We start from the raw sequence: 26680 nt of genomic DNA, 5'->3' as shown, positions 1-26680 counted from the left end.
GCCAGCCAAAAGACTACATTTCCCAAAAGCGAGGAAAAAAAAAAAAATCTCAGGTTCGGACGGATGCCAGCAAGGGCCATGCTACCTCTGAGCAGGCGCAGTTGGGGAGGTGGCTATATTGCGTCTTTTCCACTAGTTACGTAGGATGTTGAGGAGACATGTTCGCCACGTGGGTGAGTGCCTGTGGGCGGGAGAGCTTTGGTTTGGGCGGCCCAACTGGAGAGACAGGGCCGGAGCTGAGGGAGCGAGAAAGGAGGCCCCGAGGTCCTAAGTTCTAATTCTGCTGCCTTTGATGTGGTTTGAGAACCAAAATATTGTGGGGTTTTGTGGACAGCAGATTATGGGAGACCCCAAAAGTTGAGGGACTTGTGAAGAATTCACAATTACCATAATGTTTTGGCAAATGCAGATTTAATTAGGAGAGGAGATTACAGACAAAGTGAAAGCATTCCATAGACACTGGGAATAGTAAATATAAAATAGAGTGGGGAGGAGATGAAAGTCAAGTTCCTCATTGTTACTCACTAGAAAGGGGGCACCCTGTGAGGTTGGGGCGTGTCCTGGGCTGGGAGCCTAAATCCCGAAAGGGACTTTGGCCCATAGAAAAGCTAATTAGCTGTAAAGAGGAGGAGCTATGGGAAGTAGGGGAAAACAAGCCGAATGGGAGGAAGGGAAGGAGAAGGGAAGGAGAAGGGAAAGACCAGGAGTTAGAATGTCCTGGAGGACTGATCCAAAGGAAAGACAGCAGCCTTGGAAGGACCCAGAAGTATTTTTTTAAAATAGCTTTTTATTGACAAAACACATGCATGGATAATTTTTCAACATTGACCCTTGCAAAAACTTTTCTCCTCCTCCCCCTCCCCCCCTCCCCTAGATGGCAGGCAGTCCCATATATGCTAAATATGTTAAAATATGTCTTAAATATAATATATATATACACATTTATACAGTTCTCTTGCTGCACAAGAAAAATCGGATTTAGAAAGAAGGTAAAAATAACCTGGGAAGAAAAACAAAAATGCAAGCAAACAATAATAGTAAGAGTGTAAATGCTATCTTGTGGTCTACACTCATTTCCCAGTGTTCTTTCACTGGGTGTAGCTGGTTCAGTTCATTACTGCTCCATTGGAACTGATTTGGTTCCTCTCATTGTTGAAGAGGGCCACATCCATCGGAATTGATCCTCATATGGTCTAGTTGTTGCCGTTTATAGTGATCTTCTGGTTCTGCTCATTTCACTCAGCATCAGTTCCTGTAAGTCTCTCCAGGCCTTTCTGAAATCATCCTGCTGGTCATTTCTTATAGAGCAATAATATTCCATAACATTCATATACTACAATTTATTCAGCCGTTCTCCAATTGATGGGCATCCACTTAATTTCCAGTTTCTAGCCATTGCAAAAAGGGCTGCTACAAACATTTTGGCACATACTTTCCCTTTCCCTTCTTTAGTATTTCTTTGGGATATAAGCCTCGTAGTAGTATGGCTGGATCAAAGGGTCTGTACAGTTTGATAACTTTTTGGGCATAGTTCCAAACTGCTTTCCAGAATGGTTGGATCCATTCACAACTCCACCAGCAATACATCAGTGTCCCAGTTTTCCTGAATCCCGTCCAACATTCCTCACTTTCTTTTCCTGTCATTTTAGCTAATCCGACTGGTGTGTAATGGTATCTCAGAGTTGTCTTAATTTGCATTTCTCTGATTTGGAGCACCTTTTCTTATGGCTACAAAAGTTTCAGTTTCTTCATCCAAAAATTGTCTGTTCATTTCCTTTGACCATTTATCAATTGGAGAATAGCTTGATTTCCACAAGTAGGTTTTATTAGGGAAAATTTAACAACAGAGCCATTACTGGGATTTCAGACAGGACACGACTGGGGGCCTGAGGACTCTTGGAGGGTTACTTAGGTGGGGCCATAGAGCTGAGAGGATCCCTGTATTCTGTAAGGATCAATTCTTTAGTTTCTCTTGTCCAAAACACCTCGAAGACCTCATCATTCCCCATTGTTTTAATTTGCTAAATCTTTTGAAAAGTGGGCTGAGGATTAGACCCACACTGTAATGTTTGGGGCCAAATCCCCAGCACTTGTTAAGTAGTGTCCAAAAAGTGGGAGTGAAATTCGGGGGTCCGTGGGCTTGGAGTGTTACAGAGATGAACTGAAGCCCACGTTTGGTGACATCTTGGAGACACAGTCACCAGGGCACAGTAGCAGAGATGAACACAACATCAGGGTGCGCCTTTCTGGGGGCCCACTCAATCAGTTTCCCTCCAAACAAGTGGAGCCCAGAGTCCTTTGGGATATGGGGCTATGATCTCATCTTCTGGATCTCCTTTGTGCTGTGACTGGATCTAGAGCTGATTTGGAGGGTGGGCCAGGAGGCGGCTGAGGTGGGTTATCAGTGAGGCTCTGAGTGAAGCTGGTCACTGCAGCTGCAAGTGCTGGTCGTGCCAAGGTGACCAAAGGCTAACACAGAGCTAAGGAGCAGAGCTTAGTAGCACTGGGAACAGGGAAGGGTTCCCTTGGGTGGCCAAGGATAAATGTGCCACAATGCTTAAAAGGATGAAGTTACTGTGTAGAGAGGATGACAGCCTGAGAACACCATTCAGGACCTCCTCAGTGTGACCTGAGCTAGTCCCTTGGACCCCAGTTCTTTCCTTAGCACTTAAGAGGGGGTAGACTGCAGTCCTAAAGACTACCTGCATTGATTAAGCACCTGCTGTAGCCAGCAAGAAAAATGTAAACAAAACAAACAAGCACTGATTAAACACCTATGGAAAAAGGCAAAAAGAGGCCCTGCCCTCAAGGATCTCAGTGTTTGGGGAGATAGCTGTGGTACTTATTGGGAAGCCATGAATGAAAATGGGGAAAGTCGGGAGGCAGGAGAGATATGGGTCCGAGGACCCACTTTGGCTCATTTTTGTGAGCATCAATGAGCATAGCTAACCTTTTATAAAGACCTTAAAAGGTGGGTGTTCAGATTAATGGGAGTGGGATAAAGGGGGGGGGAGAAAAGGGGAGGAGGAATCCCTGGGTAGGAAATGGTAAGGAATAGCTAGGACAGTGAAGAAGAAGGTCAGGAGCAGAGTTAGTGGGTCAGAAGGAGGAGACTGCCAGCGATGTAATAAGGATTCCGAGTAGAGTTTATTGGAAAACCAGGAGGAATGGCTTGGGATCCTTGTTTTCTGACAGGGAAACTGAGTGATTCCATCAGGAGAGAGATGTACCTTGTGTGTCAGCCCTGCTATTGTTTTAGATCCGTGTGTATGTCTGTGTAAATGCATCTGTGGGTATATGTGTGTGTGTGTGTGTGTATGTTGATATAAGTGTATTTGAGTGTATGCATGTGTTTATGTATACATGGAGGTGTCTATGAGAGTGAATATAGGATTCTTTAAAGATGCCTTCGTATTGTCTGCAGAGTGTAGTATTTTCCCCCTCATACCCCATGCTAATTCTTCCAGTTTTTGTTTGTTTGTTTGTTTTTCCCTTCTCTTCTTGCTGTAGCTAACATTTCCAGTATAATAATGGTGGTAATGGGCATTCTTGCTTCTGTCTATCCTGGTCTTATTGGGAAGAATTCTAACTTATATTTATTACAGAGAATGCTTTCAGATGATTTTAGATGGATAATAATTATCATTGTAAGGAAATCTCCATTTATTCCTCTATTTTTAATGGCATACTCTGTTTTGTTTGTCAAGAGATTTTTCTGTATCCATTGAGATAATCATATGATTTCTGTTGATTTTATTATTAGGCTGATCAATTATGCTGATAGTTAAGTTAATATTGAATCAACGCTGCATTTCTGGTATAAATCCTTCTTAGTTATGGTGTATTATCCTTGTTACAGATTTCTTTGATTTCTCTCCTTCCTAATATTTCACTTAAAACTTTTGCATCAATATTCCAATTAGGATTGTTGGAAACAGCTCTCTAATTTTCTTTATTATTTTCCCAAATAATTTATATCGTATTGCTGTTAATTGTTCTCCAAGTTGGGAAAATTAACTTGTGAATGCATCTGACTAGGTAGATTTTTTCTGGCAAGTTCATTGATGGTGTGCTCAAAAATTTTTTTTTTTCTCAAGTTGGATTACATATTTGATTTCCTCTTCCATCAATATAAATCAATTTATATTATTTTTATAAGTATTCATGCATTTCCTGTATATTTTCATATTCACTGGCACACATTTGGACATTATGTCTCCTGGTTATTACTTAAATTTGCTCTTCAGAGTGGTAAATTCACCCTGTTCATTTTTCATACTGGTAAATTGTTTTCTTTTTGGGCGGGGGGGCGATGCATGGAGTTCACTGGCTTTAGGGATGTGTACCATCACCTGCCACATAAAGAGACCTTTCTCGCAGGTCTAGGTATTTGCTGACATTGGTCAGGGCACCATGAAAGTTGGGGTTTCTGGGGAGTAAATGTGAAACAACAAACAGAATCCAGAACCCCAGCTTCCAAGTCCTTGTTAGACCCAGTTGCTCTCATCATTCCTCTCTGGACTCAACGTGCTGATTTTCTGGGCCAAAGTCTCTGCCATAAGCAGAGGAAAGACAACATCAGCATAGCCCTTAACAGCTTCCATTCTGTTCTGATCTCGCCCCAGGGCACAGAGAGATCCAGCCTTGGGCCCCAGTCTGCGCAGTCTAGTTCCTGTCCAGTGTTGCTATATGCAGCATAATCGGCACGGTTCTCGTGGGTCGGCATGGGCACCATTTGTGTCAGCAGAAGCCAGGGCCATCAGGCCTGTGAGCTTGGCAGAGAGGGCCTGAGAGTTCTGGAAATCCTGCACAATGTACAGCACAAGTCTTGCTCTCTTTCATGAGTGGTCTCTGTCAGAGCCGGGCTTAGCCCTAGGATGTTGTTCTTCCGTGTTCAGTAATATGGCGTCAGGATCGAGGATTTCTTTGTCCACTTGTGCAGTCATCTTCTCAGGTGTCCTTTCTGCTCTGTCCTTCCCCTGATCTTTCTCCAGAACCATCTGACCCCAAATTGGGAGCCAGCAGTTCTCAAAGCTGCAGTAATTGTCAGTGAGGAGGAGCAGGTCTGCAGTCCTATGGCCGGCATTTTGTCTCGGGGCCTTCCCCTTCAGACTAAATGCACGTAGGCCGGCGGGGGCCATGTGTGGTCAGATGTTCCTCTGCCTCCCACAGTTGTCCCCAGAACACCCACTGTTTGTGTCGCTCCAGGTGTCGATGATCCCTGGGTCACCAGGCTGATGAGACTCACAGAGTAGCCCCTGAAGATGGTGCAGGCCCTCAGTGGACAATGGCTCTTGTTCAGGCCTGCCTGGCTCTCCTGCTTCTCCTTCCCTGGCCCCAGCTTCTGTTCAGTCCTGGTGTCCATCTGTGGACCTCAGGGCTGAAGCTGGTGGCCTGGAAACCTGTGGGGGTAAAGGAGCCAAAAATCCCATAGCCCAGGCCGCAGTGAAAGTCATAGCCCAGAACCTGAGGGACCCTGTGGTCAGCAGGAGGGCCTGCTTGAGGATGGCATCCCGAGCTCCCAGGGGCAATCAGCCAGGGCCACTGCCCAGCCTCCGTCTCTGGGGAGCCCTCAGTAGGGCATCTGGGTGGTCCCTGGCTCAGTGGGGCTCAGTATGGTCACAGATGGCAGAGGCGTGAGACCAGGAACAGTTTTTTGTTTTGTTTTTTTTAAGAAATTTACCAATGTTTCATCCATTTTATTGTGATTAGGTTTTTTTATTTTATTCATACAAACAGTGTGAGAAATTCTGAAAAGTTAGGTTTCCATAGTGTGCTGCAAGCTTCGAGGTTAGGTAAGGTAATTGCAATGTTGGAGAAACTGAGGCAAGATAGAGATTAGAGAGTTTTTAATATTTTATTAATTGGAGAGTTTAATTGATTGGACAGAACTCTTGTTTCAAAGTATCCAGTAGCGAATGTGAGAATCCCAGGTTTTTTTTTTATAGGACTCTAAAAACAAAGGAAGAAAAGAGAGATAAGTTTCAGGACCATAAATTTGGTTCTAGCAGGATGGGGGGAAAACTAGGGAGCCAGAGTCAGGATGTCTGAATAAACAGAAGTAACGATGTCAATGAGGTATCTGAGATAGTTTTATTTTTTGGAATATTTTAGAGGGGTATTGCCATAAATTTTTGATGACAGAAAGAGTTAGGAGCCAGGAAGTCTGTATTCCCCCATATGTTGAGTCTCATATTAACAATTTATAACCTTAGAGCAAATGGCCCTCAGTCTTAATGAACCAGAGCGGGGTTTTGCAACTAAGGGGATTGAGGCAGAACAATTTAGGGAAACTGGGACAGAACCAATTAGGGAAACTGAGTCAGGACAATTAAAGAGAACTGTGGCACAACAGTAATAAGTAACACTGAATAGTGGGTTTTCAGAATGTCAGAAATTTTTTTTTAAATTTAATTTTTTAATTTAATTTAATTTTTTTTGGACATGGGTAATTTTTTACATTATCCCTTGCACTCACTTCTGTTCCAAATTTTTCCTTCCCTCGCACTCACTTCTGTTCCAATTTTTTCCTTCCCTCCCTCCACCCCCTCTCCTAGATGGCAGGCAGTCCCATACATGTTAAAGTATATCCTAGATCCATTATATGTGTGCAGAACCGAATTTTTTGTTGCACAAGAAAAAATTGGATGCAGAAGGTTAAAATAACCTGGAAAGAAAAACAAAAATGCAAACATTTACACTCATTTCCCAATGTTCCTTCTGGGTATAGTTGATTCTGTCCATCATTGATCAATTGGATCTGAGTTAAATCTTCTCATTGTTGAAGATACCTACTTCCATCAGAATTGATCATCGTACAGTATTGTTGAAGTGTATAATGATCTCCTGGTTCTGCTTATTTCACTCAGCATCAATTCATGGAAGTCTCTCCAAGCCTCTCTGTATTCATCCTGCTGATCATTTCTTGCAGGACAATAATATTCCATAACATTCATATACCATAATTTACCCAACCATTCTCCAATTGATGGACATCCATTCAATTTCCAGTTTCTAGCCATTACAAAAAGGGCTGCCACAAACATTTTGGCACATACAGGTCCCTTTCCCTTCTTTAGTATTTTTTGGGTATTATTATTTAGTATTTTTAGTAGCACTGCTGGGTCAAAGAGTATGCATAATTTGATAACTTTTTGGGCGTAGTTCCAGATTGCTCTCCAGAATGGTTGGATTTGTTCACAACTCCACCAACAATGCATCAATGTCCCAGTTTTCCCTCCAACATAGAATGACAGAAATTAAGAAAGAACACAGAACATTTATGTTTCACTATCTCAGAAACCTGGAGAAGACTAGGAATTGGAAGCTAAGAAGGTACAGGTGGACTTGGCCACAAACAAAACCACAAACTGAACATAACAGCTGAAACTGGTTGGGGTCAATGATCAGAACTTGCTTAATAGGCTAGTTGCTCATTAAACTGCATATACTACAGGAGGAATTTTCTGCCAGTTTTGAACCTGGGATGTAGGATAAAGAAGAGGTAAAATACTTATAAATATTTAGGAGGAATTCTACACTGGGCAAAGAGTTTTACCTAGAGGGAAAGGACTAATTTGTTGTCTCAAGGGAGGGGACTATGGGTAAGCTAACAAATATAAAGCTTCTCTGGTTCTGTGCTCAGTGCTTCCTCTTCTGAAATATGAAGGAAGAGCATATCTGGCCAGAAAGTTTAAGATGATTCCTTAAGTGGGCAGGTTGGTTGCACAGTGGTTAGATTACCAGCCTGAAGTCAGGAGGACCTGAATTCAGATGTGACCTCAAACACTTAATTCCTAGCTGTGTGACCCTGGACAAGTCATTTAACTCCAATTGCCTTGAGGGAAAAAAAAGATGATTCCTTAAGATTCTTCTTTAATAATTTTTCTTTCCTATCTAAATTTTAAATGTTAGTGTGTTTCTAACACTGCCTTTTAGGTCTATTAATGTAGTCAATTATTTTCATATCTTTGATTTCTTTAATGTTTCCTTGGATATTCAGAATTTCCAATTTTATGTGTAATTGTGATTTTTAATTTATTCTTTTCTTAGCTTTTTCAGTTTCATCATTGATCTGCTTTTTCTCTTTTATTAGATATAAATTTTCTTCTGTGTACTGCTTTGATTACATCCTATAAGTTTATTATGTTTTCTCATTAGTATTGTTTTTTTAATGAAATTATTGTTTAAATGATTTCTTCTTTGATTTTCTTCCATATTTTTTTATGTTCTTGGTTCATTTTAATTTTAATAGTATTGTAGTATAATAATCAATATTCCACAATCAGTATGTCATTTATTTCCCAATGGTCAGACATTTCCTTTGTTCCAATTTTCCCCAAAGACAAATTAAGGTGTTAAAAGTATTGAACAATTAGTTATGTTCCCAATAATAAAAAAATTGGATAAAAATCTACAATGTTCTTAAGATATAGTTTATTGATTTTTTTTTTTTTACATCAACTAAATTGTGCTAAATCCCATAGAAGAAAAAGAAAGAATTGCTCTTTTTTACACCATGTGACTCTGCCTCATGATAAGCTCTCCCAGGTCCTTACTGTATTAAGGTCCAGGCCACTGCAAAATCTTAATTAGACTCATAGCCACTCAACAGAAAATGGTCAGACCATCTCAACAGGGAATATTGTACTGAGACAAATCACCTACTACTCCACTTGATGCACACTGTTAGCTTGTCGAATACATATAGCTAAGCCCTATGCTGATAGACCAGATGCACCCAAAACTGGGTTGAGAAAAAGGGTTTGATTCCATTCTATTCTGTATCCAAAAACAGAACTTGGCATGGCTTTGGATTTGGGAACAACACAGTGTCTCCAGAGTAAATTTTTTACAATTCTGTTTCATTGAAATTGAAGGCATTAAGAGTAGATAATGAGGAAACAGGGTTGTCACTCTTTGCAGATGATATGCTGGTATGCTTAAACAATGCTAGAGAACTGATTAAAAAACTACCAGAAAAAATGAAGAACTTTAGCAAAGTTGCAGAATATAATAAAACCCACCCACATGAATCAGCATTTCTATATGTTACCAACAAAGACCAGCAGGAAGAGATAAAAAGGAAAATCCCATTGAACATAACTGTAGATAATATAAAATATTTGGGAGTCTGCCTTCCAAGACAAAGCCAGGAACTATGTGAACACAACTACAATATACTTGGCACACAAATAAACTTAGTGGCAAACAATTGGAAAAATATCAAGTGTTCATGTATAGGCCTAAGCTACTATAATACTGATGAGAGTTTGGAAAGGGGGGAACCCCTTTTGGTTTGGCGCAAGGATAGATACATAGTTAAATAAAGTCTAGTGACGGTGCAGAGTTCCCAATAAAGGAATTTACAGGCCCGAAAACCTAGATTGATAAAAAGATTTATTTGGGGTTTGGAAGTAAGGGCAAAGGTAGAAAGACATCAGGGCCAGAGGTGGTCACCGAGCGGACAGGAATCCTTACATGGCCGGAAGGATACTATGTTTGGGGGGCTCCTGCAAAGAGTAGCCTCAAAGGGTTTCCCTTTTTATAATCTTGAAGGTGTGTGGAGTCCCTGGCTCCTGGCAGGTTTTCAGCTGGGGTCAGCATTGAATAGAATTCAATGATTTTCAGATTAGAAAGAAACTGTTTGTTGGGGTTGGGAAATCTGAGCTGAACTCTGAGCTGGGAAAACCCAAGCCAGCTCAGATCCCCTGGGGGCTGGGAAAGCCCGATATCATTAGAATTCCAAAAGGGTGCCTTTTGACCAGGATTTGTGAATCTAAACATCCTAGCTCCTTCAGCCACTGGGGGGGGGGGTGTGTGTGTTGGAAATCAGAAAGGAATCTTAAAGGGACCTCAACCCCCATCAATACAAATGACAATTCTACCTAAACTAATCTACTTATTCAGTGCCATAATGCCAAGAAATTGCTTTACAAAGCTACAAAAAATAATAACAAAATTCATTTGCAAGAACAAAAGATCAAGAATTTCAAGGGAATTAATGGAAAAAAAAAAAAAAAGATAAAAGAAAGTATGCAAGCTGTACCAGACCTAACACTACATTATAAAGCACTGGTTATCAAAGCCTTTTGATACTGGCTAAGAAATAGAATAATGGATCAGTGAAATAGATTAGGTTCACAAAACGTAAGTCAGTGACTATAATAATCTAGTGTTTGATAAACCCAAAGACCCTAGCTTCTGAGATACGAATTCAATATTTGAAAAAATTACTGAGAAAACTAGAAAACAGCATGGCAGAAATTAGGCACTGACTAACAGCTAACATCCTATACCAAGTAAGTTTGTAATGGGGTCATGATTTAGATATAAAGGATAACAAATTAGGAGAACAAGAGATAGTCTGCCTTTTAGATCTGTGGAGAAGGAAGGAATTTATGGACAAAAAAGAACTAGAAAATATAATGAAATGCAAAATGGATAATTTTGATGATATTAAATGAAAAAGTTTTTGTAGGAAAACCATGCCGCTAAGCTTAGAAAGGAAGTAGAAAACTAAGAAAAAATTTTATATCCAATGTTTCTGATAAAGATCCCATTTGTAAAATATATAGAGAATTGTCTCAAATTCCTGATGTGTGGTACGGAAATGGTGAGGGGTCACCATTTAATAAAAAAAGCTGGAGAGAGCTCTAGAGAAAAGCAAAGTTTATTGTACTTCTCGCGAGAAGGGCGTCCCACTCTTCGAGTAGACTATCGAAGAGAGGAAGCGCCTCCTGTGGGCAGGACAGCCCCTTTAATCCCTAATGCAAAACGCCCCCTCCCACCACTGACCCTCATCCTCATTGGCTGAGAGTCTTACATTCTAAACGCGAGATCTACCCATGAAATTGAACTTGACCAATAAGTACATAGTTGCCCATATTTGGATGAAATAGGGAGATAGCATAGGAGGGGAAGGCAATGTCCTTTACTTGAACTTCAAAGTCCTTCAGGCCTACTAGAATTCTGAAGTAGATGAAGCCTTACTCGATTTTCGCAACTGTCTTGAGAGATCTCACCTTATCTCATTCAGTCCCTCCTCTTATTTGTACATTGAGATCTCTTCAAATTTTTGTAACATAACCTCACATTCCCTATCAAATTCCTCGTTTCCTTCTGGTTCTTGTTGCCACTGTTTTACTGGCTCCCATCCTTGTCCTTTTAATACCCTCAATCTAACAGACCCCTCAGCTTTTTCCTCTAGCCTAACCATTCCAGATAATGAATTTCGGACAATTCTGGTTATTAATCTGATCAAACAGGGGATGCAGATAGGGAGTAATATAACACCACTAAGAGCTATAAGGCCAAACCAAAGGAGCTGCTTCCACCAGCTTTCCCCAAACCAGGACCACCAAGAAGTACTGAATGGTGAGGTCCATGTCTGTACAGGAACATGAGCAAGCTTCCTAATGTTCTTAGTGATTTCTTTCACTAGATTACCATTGTTATCAATCTTTATACAACATGTGGATAAATTTAATTTAGCACAAACTCCCCCTTCCTCAGCCAACAAGTAATCCAGCACAAGTCTATGTTGTAAAACAGCCTCTCTGGTTTGAGTAGCTTCATCAGCCAAAAGATCTAGTGCCTCAGCTGTCTGATTGGTGATAATCTCTACAACTGCCTGAAGCCGAATTATTCTGTTCAACATATATATTGGAGTTCTATATCCCCAATTTCCATCTTGAGCCCAAGTTGCTGGCCCATATTCTTTGACTATTCTTTCTGGGGGCCAGGCCTCACCCCAACCATTTGCATCTCCAGTCCAAGTGATGGAAGTATCTAAACTCCTTTTTTCCCTTCCCAAATCATCGTACAACTGAATCCCTAAATATTGGTTTGCCTGTTCGGGAAGAAAGAAAAATTTTGGCCTTATTAGTCCAATATAACAATTCCCCGTCCAGTTGAGAGGCAGGTGAGTATAGGCAGTTAAACCACAGATCCAATAATGACCCTTTAGAGCAGGTTGTTCCTTTGGAAATATGTCTGAGCTATTCCTTGTAAAAGGGTAATATTGATGGTCTCTCGTCCCTAGGGGGCTTCCCCCCACAAAGGGGACATACTGGCATTTCCATAAACCTTGCTCTTTTCTCCAACTACAATTGGCAACTGGCCACTGGCCTGTTAGATTAGAGGTACTCCAAAATGTGGAAAACAGAGTCCCATATTGCCCGGGTGTCCCTGGGGTGACATTATACCAACCCCATTGGTAACTGTACCCAATGTATATGTTCCTTTTCCTCTTATTCTCTTTTATACATCTCAATACATCCCATTCTACTTCATTACACTCAGCAGTAGTGACTTGTTGATAGCAATATCCCTGCTCTCCTATTTCTGGGAGAACATCCAAGGTACAGTCTTTCTAGTCCTTCCCACACTTCAATTGAGGATTCCTCCCCGTATCCCGCCAATATTTAGACATTTTTGTACAATCAATTGTCTTTGGCCTCAGGTCTGTTCTCGAATAGGTCCACTCACATACACTAATTCCCAGCTTCAAACCTTGTCCTGTCTGATTTAAGCAGTATTTCCCTTTCCTATCTTCTGTCAATGACCACTGATGTTTCTCTTCTCAATTCTGGAAACCGGTCCCATTATGAATTTAGGATCTGTTGCTAAGGATCCGGCTGGGCTTAAGGGGACAGGTACCGATGGCCATTGGTTCAATTGTTGGGATCCACCACAGATCCAACAATTTGATAAGTTAAATGTTCTCCTTATATTCTGCATGAGCAGGAGAAATTGGTTCTCATCTCTAGAAGGTCATAAGGAAATAGATAAACCCAAAGCTTAGGGAGAGCCTCATAATGTTCAGCTATTATAACACCGTGAAGTTAAGGTGAACTTCCCAAAGGAAAATATATCAAATCACAAACAGGCAAAGAGACCCAAAGTAAGAAAAGAGAAGTCATACAGTTACAATGCACTGGATTCAGAATCAGTGTTCCCATTCAGTGGAGGTCCCCTCCTCTTATGTAATTGGAGGTCTCCCCTGTCTTCAACTGTCCACTCTGATAAAGGTGGTGCCACAGGTCCTTTTGTCCTGGTGTGGTGTGTCCAGCCTCGTTCCTGGGTGCGAATCGCAGTATCTGAAGTCAGTATCACTTGGTAGGGTCCGTCCCAACACGGAGTCAGCTTCTCGTACTTCCAGGAACGGATCAGCATCCAATCACCAACCTGAATTCTATGAACAGGGAAACCTAGAAGTCTGAGCTATTAGCCCTTTTTGTTGAAGTCCTTGCAAATGTTCCAGCAATGATTTCACATATCTCTTAACAAACAAATCCTTAGTTTCTAAAATAGGGTCCCAGTCTCCCTTAGGATAAGCCTGGAAAGGATGACCATACAATAATTCATAAGGTGAAAGCCCAATATCTCTACGTGGCTTGGTCCTGATTCTAACCAGAGCGAGAGGAAGGCATTTTGTCCAAGGTAGTTGGGTCTCTAAAGATAACTTAGTCAGCTGCCATTTTATTTCTTGGTTCATCCTTTCTACTTTCCCTGAGGAGGGAGGATGCCAAGGGGTATGGAGATCCCAAGTGATTTCTAAGGCCCTAATCAGATTCTGCAATACCTGGGCAGAAAAATGTGTTCCCTGATCCGAGTCTATCCTCTCCACCATTCCGTACCTAGGAATAATTTGTTCTAATAAGACCTTACTTAACTGTCGAGGCAGTTGCTCGGCTGGACGGGAATGCCTCCACCCATGAGGTCAGATGGTCCACTATGACCAGCAAGAACTTAAGGCGACCCACTGGTGGCAGCTCAGTAAAGTCCACCTGGATGCTTTGGAATGGTCTGATTCCAGGAGGTCGTCCCCCTTTTGGAAGCTGGCGTTGGGCAGCCCTGTTAGTCCTTCGACAAACAAGACAACCGTCCACCAGTTGTCGAGCCATAGTATATAGGCCGGGGGAAACATACCTTGTCAGTATAGCATCACACAGGTTTTGGACATCCCAATGACTGCCCTGGTGCAGTTGCTGAAGGACTTGCCTCATACTTGCTTTGGTCAGTACCTCTCTGCCGTCAGGTAAGAGCCATCGTCCTTCCGAGTTCTCAACTGCTCCGAGAGTTGAGGCTTTCTCTTTTTCCTCCTGAGTAAAACTAGGAGAGGGTAGACTAGGGGGAAGTACAGGTATCAAAGCCATTATATGAGGGATTTCCTGATCTCCGGCTCCCTTGGCCTCCCGGTCTGCTAATCTATTTCCCCTTGCCTCAAAAGAATTTCCCATCTGATGTCCCTTTACATGTATTACTGCTATGTTCCTAGGAGTCAGAATATTTTCTAGTATCTCTCTGACTAGTGTATGATGAACCAGTTCTTTACCTTTACTGTTTACATATCCTCTTTCCTCCCAAATACATGCACCACACCCCAGGCATATTTAGAATCAGTATATATATTCCCATCTTGGTCACGCAATAATTTTAACGCTTGATTTAAAGCATACAATTCACAACAATTCACAAGTTTGAGCCAACTAATGGGCAGATAGACTGCCCTTGGTAACAGTGGAAGTTCTAATAAACCCATTTCTTTTCCCATTTACCATCCTAGAAGAACCATACATAAATTCTAAACGAATATTTATCATAACCTTGTGTTGATAACAATAAGGAATTTGTCCCAATGAGTTTATATCCAAGTAGATCTTTCATAAGTGAACATTATTCATACAAATCAGTTTGTTTTTAAAAACACCCAATGCAAATACAATCATACAGAATGTCTAATTCCACACAAGAGAATTCAAGAAGTTTTGATAATAGATTCCCATTAACTTGTAATGGGAGAGACATTCTGCTATTCTGAAACATAAGGTCTTATCAAGTATTCTGATAAAGAGGCAGCAGGGGGGGAGGTTTGCAGAACTAAGAGGCAGGGAAACTGAGGCAGGACTGAGTCAGGACAATAATTCAAAGTTAAAACATAAGCTAGCCAATCATAGTCTAGCAAATTTTCAGCTAGAGTCCCCTGTAAAGGCCTTTTGTCTCCGCAGCCTTCTCCAAACCCAGCATCTGCTAAAATCAGGTGTGTCTAGCTAGTGGACAGGTAAAGAGCTTTTTCAACTTTTTGCAGCCTCTCCCTTATCTGTAGAGACAAGAGAGCGAGACAAAAGGAGACCTTTCGTCAATCGCAGCAATTCTTAAAAGAATTGTGCCGAGCATAGAGCTCTAACAACGATCCAGGCCAGAAGCAGCCTGGATGTCCGGTGCAAAAAAAGAAAAAAAATCTTTTACCTTTTCCAGAGTTCCGTTCAGTACCCAAATTATGTCTATTTTCGAGGTCCTTCATCAGGGAAACAAAATGATGAGGTAAGCAAAGAGTAAGTAGTTTCCAATTAGGCCTGAACTGAAATAAGACATCAGTTTTTCCCAATTTTCTGACCAGTTGAAATCTCAGTTTCCCTTCCCCCCCTGTTTACAGAAATTATCATATTATACACAACAGACTAGTAAATTTCCCAAAATAGCAATAGTCATACAGTTTTATACAGCAATAGTTCTGTTCTCCAGGGGACAAAAAGGAAGCAGGATTAAAATTTTTGCAAATAACCCTATCAAATTATCAGATCAGATTAAAATAATCTTTAAACAAGGAGACTATCAGGCATGTAAATAAATATTGAATAACTTGTTTTCAGAAAACTTCAGTTCCAACTCCTTAGAACAGTTATAGACTTGAAAAATAAAAATAAAACATTCAGTTATCAACACCATATAAATGTAGGCTTTTCCTTTAAACAGTAGAAATAATTAATATCTAAATCAGCAAGGAGGTGCAGTTATTAAAAACAAAAAACCCCACTATACTTAATGGGAGGGACCTCTCCACGTGGTCACCCTTCCCCCACACCACCATGCTTCCCGACCCAATATATCATAGCTCCATTTAAACTATTAATTACTTTTACAAATCAATCTTTCCTGTCCCGCCTTTAAGTAAATATATATGTATATATTTTTAAACTTTACACTTCAATGTTTGCACGTAACTGACCCAAATTTCATAAAACTTAATACATGCCCAACAGAGCTGACAAATACTTAAGGCATAGCTCAGTTACAAATTACCCAATTACTTCTAGCAAACATACCATCTAAGTAGGGAGATACAACCACAACCTCCCCTAAGTAAGCTACCAGCATTGTTTTAAAAAACTATGTTTTAACTTAAAATCCCAATCACAGCTTTAAATTCCCAATAATATAAAACTACTTTGCTATCATATTTAAAACAATGAACTTCACCAAATAGCGGTTTCTTTCCCCCGGCCCACGTGGCCCTGCTGCAGTCAGGACACGTGGGAGGAAGAGGAAGGAAGCCACCATCTTCACTGGCTCAATCCCACAAACTTCCCCATGTACAGGGTTTCTGATCCCAAATGGGATCTACTAACAGGTATTTCTGGTCAGCTGAAACGACCCCTGCTTCAAAAGACCTAGTTCTCCTCCCGGCCCGAAGGCCCCTGGAAGGGCTAATGGAATTAAATCCTCTCAGGTCCTTCCTTTCAGGTACCATTTAATCCTTTTGGTACCACCAGTCTGCAACAAAACAACAATACCTTATCATCTTTTTCTTGCTTTTTATTTTTCCTCATATTTTGGCAGTTTGTTCCAATTACTTAATTTATCTCCCAAGGGAATATCTACCGGTATTTTCTGATATTTTTCTCATTTCTCTCCGCGAGGGCTGGCTGGGACTAGGCCACACCCATTGAATTTGGAAGGAGTTTAACAGACTCCTAAACGCCCAAACACGCTAACTGTCACCAGTTAACTCAGTCACCCAGGAAGGCCTAGCTCTCTTCCTGTCTACCGTCTACAGCCCCCTCCAGAATCTATAACTAGACTCAAGGGGCTTCACAGGACGCTTACCTCTGGGTTGCTGCGCAACAAATTACTTGACTGATCTGTCCTCCACCAACCGGTTGGGATTTTCACCGCGGAGTTTCCGTTGCTTTTCTCTGAGTTTCTCCACTTCGGGTCCACTCTACGTCAGGGAGCAAGGAGAAGCCCCTGGAAGCTGGCGGGCTGCCTAAATCAAGGCAGGGCGCCACCCCACTAGCACCCAGGAGTTCACTTACTCACCGAGTAAAGGATCCGGACTAGCCCCCAAACTGTGTGGTACGGAAATGGTGAGGGGTCACCATTTAATAAAAAAAGCTGGAGAGAGCTCTAGAGAAAAGCAAAGTTTATTGTACTTCTCACTCTTCGACTATCGAAGAGAGGAAGCGCCTCCTGTGGGCAGGACAGCACCTTTAATCCCTAACGCAAAACGCCCCCTCCCACCACTGACCCTCATCCTCATTGGCTGAGAGTCTTACATTCTAACCGCGAGATCTACCCATGAAATTGAACTTGACCAATAAGTACATAGTTGCCCATATTTGGATGAAATAGGGAGATAGCATAGGAGGGGAAGGCAATGTCCTTTACTTGAACTTCAAAGTCCTTCAGGCCTACTAGAATTCTGAAGTAGATGAAGCCTTACTCGATTTTCGCAACTGTCTTGAGAGATCTCACCTTATCTCATTCACTGATAATACAAGCAATTTCCCAATTGATAAATTGTCAAAGGATATGAACAATTTTCAGATAAAGCCATTTCTAGTCATATGCAAAAATTCTTTCAATCATTATTGATTGGAGAAATGCAAATTAAGATAACTCTGAAGTAACAGTCTCAGATTGACTAAGAGCACAAGAAAAGATAATGAGAAATGCTGGAAGGGATGTGGGAATACTGAGACACTAATATACCATTGGTGCAGTTATGAATGATTCAACCATTCTGGAGAATAATTTGGAACTATGCTGAAAGGGCTTTAAAATTGTGTATACATTTTGATCTAGCAATGTTTCTTTTGGATCTTTATCCCAAAGAAATCATATAATGGGAAAAGAAACCACGTGTGCAGAAATTTTGTAGTGGCAAGAAACTGGCAAATGAGTGGCTGAATAAGTTAGAGTATATGAGTGTAATGGAATATTATTGTTCTGTATGATATAATAAGCAGGCTGATTTCATAAAAGAAAGACTTACACAAACTGACTCTATATGAGAATAGAACCAAGGGAACAATGCACACAGTTATAACAAGATTATGTCATGATCAATTGAGATGGTTTTAGCTTTTTTCAAAAATGAGGTGCTTCAAGGCAGTTCCAGTGGATTTGTGATGGAGGGAGCCTTTGCATCCAGAGTAAGGTCTATGGAAACTGGATGTGGAACAAAGCTAGTATTTTCATCTTTTTTGTGATTGTTTGCTTATTTGTTTTTTGTTTTGTGGTTGTTCCCATTTTTCCCCCTTTTGATCTAGTTTTTCTTGCATAGTGTAATAAAGTTGAAAATATATTTAAAAGAATTGTACAAGTTTAACTGCTATTGGGTTATTTGCTGTCCACTGGAGGAAGGAGAGAAAGAAGGAAGGAAAAAGAAAAATTTGATAGACAAGGTTTTGCAAGGAAACCAAAAGGAAAAGTGTTGTGGCTGTCTTTTAAGAGTTCATACAGAGGCAGCTAGGTGGCGCAGTGGATAGAGCACCAGCCCTGAATTCAGGAGGACCTGAGTTCAAATTTGTTCTCAGACACTTAACACTTCCTAGCTATGTGACCCTGGGCAATTCACTTAACCCCAGCCTCAGGGGAAAAAAAAAAAAAAAGAGTTCATACAGAAAAGGAAATAAAAATGTATAAAACAACATTTATTTCATCTTTTTGAGTTCCAAGGGTCTCTCTTCCATCCTGCCCAACCTTCATTAGTAGATGAGTTCTGATGTCTATCTCATCTCTCAAGCTGGGGTTGTGTGGTGTTTCAGAATTTACTGACATTCCAAGATGTTGCTGTGGAATTCACCCAGGAGGAATGGAGCGATTTGGATCCTGGCCAGAAGGACATGTACAGAGAAGTGATGCTGGAGAACTATGAGAACTTTGTCTTGCTTGGTAAGGTACCTTGTTCTTAGTTTTTCAATCAGGATTTATTGAGCTCTGGCTGAGTACCAAGAACAATGGTAGTCACAAGGGTACCAAAGGCAAAATTTAGGTGCTGCTTTCATAGGCCTTCTGTACTAACCAGAGAGACATGAAATATGTAATTGTCAGTACAGAATAAGTAAATTCTAAGGAATGGGAATGGCCAGTATGGGGATGAGCCAGAGATGGCTTTCCCTTGGTTAAGATATGAAGGAAATTAGGGTCACAAGAGTTGAAGGGCAAAGAACAGGATATGGCAGAGTTGGGGGAGCATCCCATGGTAATGTGCAGAGATGGCAGGGAGAGCATCACGTGTGAGCCACTGCAAGGTCAGAGAATTCCATCTGTCCATGGCTGTGGGGGGCTGAGGAGCTTGGCTAAATTTGAGTTTGCGGGACAGGGATGGAGAGTCTCACAAATTCCTTTACATAGAGATGCCCTCAGACCTTTGGTCAGTTTTTGAGCAGTTGTTACTCTTCCCAGACAAAAAGTCCTTCATTGTCCAGCTGGAAATCAGCAGCTCTCCTCTCATACTCTCTGCTCAGCCAGGCTTCAGTTCCTCCATAGAGCCTCAGGGCAGAGAAGGAAAGACTTTTTCCAGAAGACTAGGAGTGTGTGAAAGTGACCCATCTGTCCTGTGTCTGCACCAAAGATTCTGTCCCTTCCCTCACGTTTGCTGAGGGAAACTTCCTTCAGGGGTCATTGGTGCTTCTCCACTGGCATTTTCAGACCTGCCCCTTTTCTTTAGAAAGAGACCAGGAGGCAGCTAGGTGGCGCAGTGGATAGAGCACCAGCTCTGGATTCAGGAGGACCGGAGTTCAAATATGGTCTCAGACACTTAACACTTCCTTGCTGTGTGACCCTGGGCAAGTCACTTGACCCCAGCCTCAAAGGAAAAAAAAAAAGAGAGAGAGAGAGACCAGGACTGAGTTCCAAGGAGTCTCTTGTGTTCTTAGCATTTCCAATTTATTTTTCCATGAACAGGGCTTCCAGTAACTAAACCAACTGTGATTTCTCATCTGGAGAGACATGAAGCCCCCTGGCTATTAAGGGAAGAAGATCCCAGATGCATTTCTCAGGGTGAGTAATAACCAGGTGGGCAGGGGGTGCAATCCGCCAAGTGCCAGCTCTGGACTGAAGGAGCCTCAGGGTTCTGAGTTCCAGTCTGACTTCAGACACTTCCCAACAGTGAGACCCTGGACAGGTCCCTTAACTCTGTGTGACATGATGTGGAGAAGGAAATGGCAGACTCCTCTGAGATATGAATCTCTACCAAGAAATCCTCTAGAGGAGTTTATAAAGGGTCAGATGCAGCTGAAAACCCCTGACCCAGACATCTAGGCAGAGACAGGACTCACTGCCAGTAGGAGCTTGACTGGGACATTATAGTGAGTTACCTTGGAAATGTTATGCCTGGAGTTCTCTTTCAAGGTCCATAGACCTGAGGAGAGGAGCTGTGGTTGTCCTTCCTGCACTCCTCCTGTAACCTCACCTTTTCTGTCAAGAATGGTTTCCTAGTAAATCTGCCCTTGTATTTCTCTCTAGTCTCAGAAAAAGCTGTAATTTTTCTTGATCATGCTTAGCCTTTTATCCATATGTTAGGTCCTATCCTTTATTTCTATAAGTATTTTCTATTCTTAAATCCTTAGATTATTTTTTCTCTTTGATGAGTCTTTTGTGAGAGATAAAGGGAAAAGAACTTTCAGGTCTAATTAAGTCTGACCTCTATTTAAAAAAATCAGACCATTGCTCCATCCTCTTTCCTATTTTATCTTGCTTCCAATTTGTCTCATTCTTTTCAGTGCCATTTCCTATAAAGATGCCATCTACACCTTCTATCTACTTCCTACTTTCCCTTTCCAATTTTAATTGGTGCTGTCAGCCATTTTCACTGTTTCATGGAAAATTGTCTTTAAGGTCATTAGTGACTTTAATAGCATTACTAATATACTAGTAGCATGACTAATGTTTTACCAATGTTTTGGATATATGGTATTTGTATCATTCCCATTTTAGAAATGCACATCATCTTATGATTATCATGGGTAAGTACCCATGGTGACCTCATAAGTGTCATAATTGCTCCTCACACTTTGGCTTTCTATCTCAACAAATTTAGGGATTTTCTTAGTACATGGAAACATAGGATGTGAAATCAGGCTTCGAGGATTTGAAGTGTTACTAAATGAGCTCCAGATTAGCAGACCTGGGTTCAAAGCCTGACTCTAAAATTTACCATGTGACATTGAGCAATTCATTTCATCTCTGTTTCTTTTCTTTTCTTTTTTTTTTTAATTATACCTTTTTATTTACAAAACATTTGCATGGGTAACTTTTCAACACTGACCCTGCAACCTTCTGTTCCAACTTTTCCCCTCCTTCCCCCCACCCTCTCCCCTAGATGGCAGATAGTCCAATATATGTTAAATATGTTAAAATATATTTTAAATCCAATATATGTCTACATTTTTATACAGTTATCTTGCTATTCAAGAAAAATCGGATCTAGAAAGAAAGGAAAAAAAAAATCTGAGAAGGAAAACAAAAATGTAAGCACACAATACTAGAAAGAGTGGAAATGCTGTGTTGTGTTCCACATTCATTTCCCATAGTCCTCTCTTTGGGTGTAGATGACTCTCTTCATTACAGAACAGTTGGAACTGGTCTGAATCATCTCTTGTTGAAGAGAGCCCCCATTCATCAAAATTGATGATCATATAGTTTTATTGCTGTATATATTGATCTCCTGATTCTACTTATTTCATTCAGCATCAGTTCAGGTAAGTCTCTCCAGGCCTCTCTGAAATCATTCTGCTGGTCATTTCTTACAGAAAAATAGTATTCCATAGCATTCATATACCACAATTTATTCAGCCATTCTTCAACTGAGGGGCTTTCTGAATGTTTCTTTTCTATTAAGGACTTGGAGTCCTGACCAACACTTTGTGATCTTGTTTAGGGTTTTCTTGGTGGAGATCCTGAAATAGTTTACCATTTCCTTCTCCAGCTCACACTTTTGAAGTCTTGGGCAGTTTTGTTATTTTCCCCTCACCTGTTTTTGGGCTTTAGCTCCCTCTTGATCATGTTTCTTCTACCTTGTCCATATCAGTCACCCTTCTTGCTAAGGGAGATGACTGAATCTAGAATTGAGCATAATTTTCCCTACAACACTAGGGAGTGGGTGCTGACATTTTTCTGTGTTACTTTCAGATTCAACTGTTAAAAAAAGAGAACGTGAAACCAAGGAGTCAATGCCACAACAATGTATTATTACCAGAGAGAGACTCATAAAGGATGATTTCTGCAAATCTAAATTGGGAGAAGCTTGGAAATATGACACTGGATTAGAAAAGCAGATAAATAACTTGAAAAGACAGTCCATGAAGCTAATAGTTAAGTGCAGCAGAATTTCATGTAGCAGAATTTCTAGGCTTTGTAAATTTAGGAAATACAAGAAGTTTTTCAGTAACCTCACAAAACTTAATCATTCCCATGGAGTGTGTTCTCAAAGAGAACCTCATAGAATCAATGAATGTGGCAAAACATTCCACATCAATTCATGCCTTAATGTACATAGAAAAATTCAGACTGGAGTGAAATCTCATAAAGGTGGTAAATGTCGTAAGGCTTCCAGTTACAATTCACAGCTTACTGTTCATCAGAAAAATCTCAAGGAAAAAAAGCTTATTAAACAATGTAATACAGGTCAGAAAACTTTTAGCCTAAGGGGATATCTTTGTCAACATAAGGGAATTCCTACTGGAGGGAAACCCTATAAATGTAACGAATGTGGAAAAGCTTATAAGGACAAAGCATCTTTTAATAGACATGAGCGAATTCATACTGGAGAGAAACCTTATACATGTAATGAATGTGGAAAAGCTTTTAGGGACAAGGCATCCCTCAATAGACATGAGAAAATTCATACTGGAGAGAAACCCTATAAATGTAAGGAATGTGGAAAAGCCTTTAGGTTTAAGAGAGGCCTTGTTGTACATGGAGCAACACATACTGGGGAAAAGCCCTATAAATGTAATGAATGTGGAAAAGCCTTCAAACTTCAGGGAACCCTTCATGTACATGAGAGAATTCATACTGCAGTGAAACCCTATAAATGTAAGGAATGTGGAAAAGCCTTTAGGTTTAAGAGAGGCTTTGATGTACATGAGGCAAATCATTCAGGGGAGAGGCCTTACAAATGTAATGAATGTGGGAAAGCCTTCAGCCATAAGGATCTTCTTAATAAGCATATGAAAATTCACACTGGACAGAAACTGTATAAATGTATTAAATGTAGAAAAACCTTCAGGTGTAAAGAAGGCATTGAAGTACATGAGGCAACTCATCTTGGGCAGGAGCCCTATAAATGTAATGAATGTGGAAAAGGCTTTTGGCAGAAGGGATGCCTTAATAGACATAAAAAAATTCATACTGAAAAGAAACCTTATAAATGTAATGAATGTGGAAAAGCCTTTAGGGAGAATGGAGGCCTTAATAGACATATGAAAATTCATAGTGGAATGAAACCTTTTAAATGTAATGAATGTGGAAAAGCCTTCAAGTATACGGGACATCTTAAGAGACATAAGAAAACTCATATTGATGTACAACTCTATATATGCAATGAATGTGGGAAAGCCTTCAAACGTAAAGGAAACCTTAATTTCCATAAACGATTTCACATTGGAGAGAAACCCTAAAAATGCCAGCAATGTGGAAAATCTTTTAAGTGGTATAGAAAATTTAAAAATGAAATTCATACTAGAGAGAAATCCTTTGAATGTACCAATGTAAACAGGATATAGCTGAAATTTCACCTTTGCATAATAGAAACTGAGAACCTCTTTGAGTGTGCAAAGTTGAGAAAGCTTTCTTGTACAGCTCAGGTTTAAGGTTCAAATCTTAAGAAACATCAGATAATTCTTACTGGTGATAAATGTAAATGTAAATAATGTGAGAAAACTTTCAACCAGCAAGAACACTTAACAGATCTAGTAGAACCCATACTGAGTATGTACTTTTTTCAGTACTACTTATTTTACATGAAAATAGCTTCATGGGCTCAAGCAGTTATAACACATTAGGCAGTCATATTGACTGAGCAGTTGGGTTTGGGCTAGTAATCTTTCTTAATTGGGGGACATGAAGGAGATGGGAGGCACAATGTAGGGTCGAGTAGATTGAGATGTTGACATTTGTGGCCTAAAATTATTTAAAGATGCCAACTAAACAATCTCAGAGTTTGGATACTCTATGGATTACAAAGCCAGGTAAATTCCAGTTTCACATCATACTATGCAAACAACACAGAATCAACTTGTTTCATTATCCTGATAATGGGGACCAAATAAGTACACATGATAAATACTAGCCATTACTATTGTCTCAATCTCTCAATGTTTTTCTCTTTCCCCTCTCCCATTCTCCCCAATATTTCTTATTCCCTCATTTTTTGATATCCTTCTCCCTAAATCATTTCCTCATTCTTTTGGGTTTATCCTGTGCTTCTCTTAAATGTTACATATCCTGCCTAATACAATGTGAACTCACTGGAGACAGGAGCTGTCTCACTTTCATATCTGTGCTGTCAGCACCAAGCATAGTTCCTGCCACATAATGTTTAATAAATGCATACTGATGTTTTGACTTTTATTTTTGTTTTGTAACTCTTTGTTGTATTTCTAGACTTTCTTCCTAATGCATTTCATATTATATTTGGCCAAGCTAGTGAGCTCTGATGATAACAAGATCACAAAACCTCATTGTTAGAAGGGATTTCAGCATATATCCCATTTAACATAACTAGCAAGAGGTCACCAGCCTTAAACATCTGTATTTATTGTTCAAACATTTCTGACTCAACATCATTTGGAGTATTTTTGGCAAAACAAATAGACATATCCTTCTACAGCTTATTTTATAGATGAGAGAACTGAGGCAAGCAGGTTTATGACTTGCTAGATTCACATATCTACTTGGTGTCTGAGGCTAGATTTGAACTCATAAAGATGATTTCAAGCCTAGTGCTTTATTCATTGTAATACCTACCTGCCCAAAAGATCTGTAGTAGGAAGAGCAATCTGAATCACCTATTACATTCCTGGAGAGCTCAAATTTTACAAGATGTTATGCCTTACATGAAGTCAAAACCTAGGTCTGGAACTCCTGATTCCTCCTGGTTCTTTCTTGAAATAATCAGAACATTGGTCATGATGCAGGCAGTAGCCCCCTTTAAGATTCCTTTTCTGATCTCCAATCCCCATGACTGACCTTTAGATGCAAAAGAAGGCCTTTTGTCTCTGGAAGCAGCTTTTTTAAGCCCAGGGACTGCTACGAAATGATTTTGGAGTCAAAGGTGTATCTAGATTGTGGATAGGTAAAAGGTTTTAGTTTCTAACTTCTTGCAGCTTCTCTCATCTCTAAAGGCAGAGAGTGAGATAAAAAGAAATCTTTTGTCAATTCCCAGCAATTGATAAAGAATCCGGCTGGAGCATATGCCCTAAAGACATCCAAGCTTGAAGAGACTTGGATATCCACTGCAAAATAAGAAAAGAAAAAAAGTCTTTTACCTTGTCCAGAGTTTCAGATTTAAGATTCCTATTGGTAGCCAAATTATGTCTAGTTTTCAAGGATTTTGGTCAGGGAACCAAATGATGAGGTCTAGCCAAATGATGAGGTCTAGATAAGGTATACCTAAATAAAACTAGGATTAATTGAAGGTCTAGTGGCAGATTTGGGGTACAGGGAGTCAAATGGCGCTCCGCTGCAACCCCTTTAGATTCAGTGCAAGGATACAAAGTTAAATGAGGTCTAGTGGCGGCGTGAGAGTCCCATGTAAAGGAATTTACAGGCCGGAAAACCTAGATTGATAAAAAAAAAAGGTTTATTGTAGGGTTTGGAAGTAAGGTTAAAGTCTGATTAGTAAAACGTATTAGATAGAGGAAGAAATACACCAAAAGTGGCTGACAGAGTCTTGATGCAAAGCATGGTACTTGAATGTTTCGACCCTCTGCCAAGAGATGATTCCAACTTGGCTATTTTATTTGCTTGAAGGGGCCTATGGGTGGAGTCCCAGGTTGATTACTTGAGAGCAAGAACCCACCAGGAGGGGTTGGGAAACCTGGCCAGATCATTAGAATGGGGGTTGGGTAACAGCCCAAGTTAGCTCAGATCCCAATCTCTCCCTTTGGAATACAAAAGGGTGGTTTTGACCAGGTCCTGTAAATCAAAGGTCAGTCATGGGGATTGGGGATCAGAAAAGGAATCTTAAAGGGGGCTACCACCCGCATCAGTCATTCCCTCCTTTATATTCTTTCTATTTGCACAGCTTCATGAAAAATTGTCTTTAAGATCATGACTGACTTTGATAATAAGAATAGCCACCAGCACTTTAAATTTTACCAGACTTTGGGATGTGTTGTGTGTGTATTATCCCCTTTTTTACAGAGAAGAGCTGTGAGAGTCCATAATATAACTCACCCCTAGTTACCTACCTCGTAAGTGTCACCATTTGTACTCCAACCTTGGCTTTCTTTGAGGAAGGAGAGAAGGAGGAAGGGAAGAAGGCTATCTGCCTTGTCCTCTGGGTGTCACTATCTCTGTTATGGAGAGAGAAGGTAAAACTTTACACATCCCAGGGAGAGTTGTCCTATCAAGATTGTTGTTTTTCCTTCATTCCTGAAGATCATTT

General features: G+C 40.5%; 1 protein-coding gene across 1 annotated transcript; it reads left to right on the top strand.

The window, feature by feature from the left end:
- The first annotated feature begins 108 nt into the window (after positions 1-108).
- On the top strand, positions 109-24642 carry LOC141554178 (uncharacterized). Its single transcript, XM_074285806.1, has 4 exons — positions 109-173; positions 18834-18960; positions 19975-20070; positions 22201-24642. Exons 1-4 carry the CDS (start codon positions 159-161, stop codon positions 23688-23690), a joined length of 1728 nt encoding a protein of 575 aa, XP_074141907.1. The 5' UTR covers positions 109-158; the 3' UTR covers positions 23691-24642.
- Positions 24643-26680: the final 2038 nt, after the last annotated feature.

The sequence above is a fragment of the Sminthopsis crassicaudata genome, chromosome 2, assembly GCF_048593235.1.
Source record: "Sminthopsis crassicaudata isolate SCR6 chromosome 2, ASM4859323v1, whole genome shotgun sequence".
Taxonomy (NCBI): domain Eukaryota; kingdom Metazoa; phylum Chordata; class Mammalia; order Dasyuromorphia; family Dasyuridae; genus Sminthopsis; species Sminthopsis crassicaudata.
This window is presented reverse-complemented; position numbering and strand designations above follow the sequence as displayed.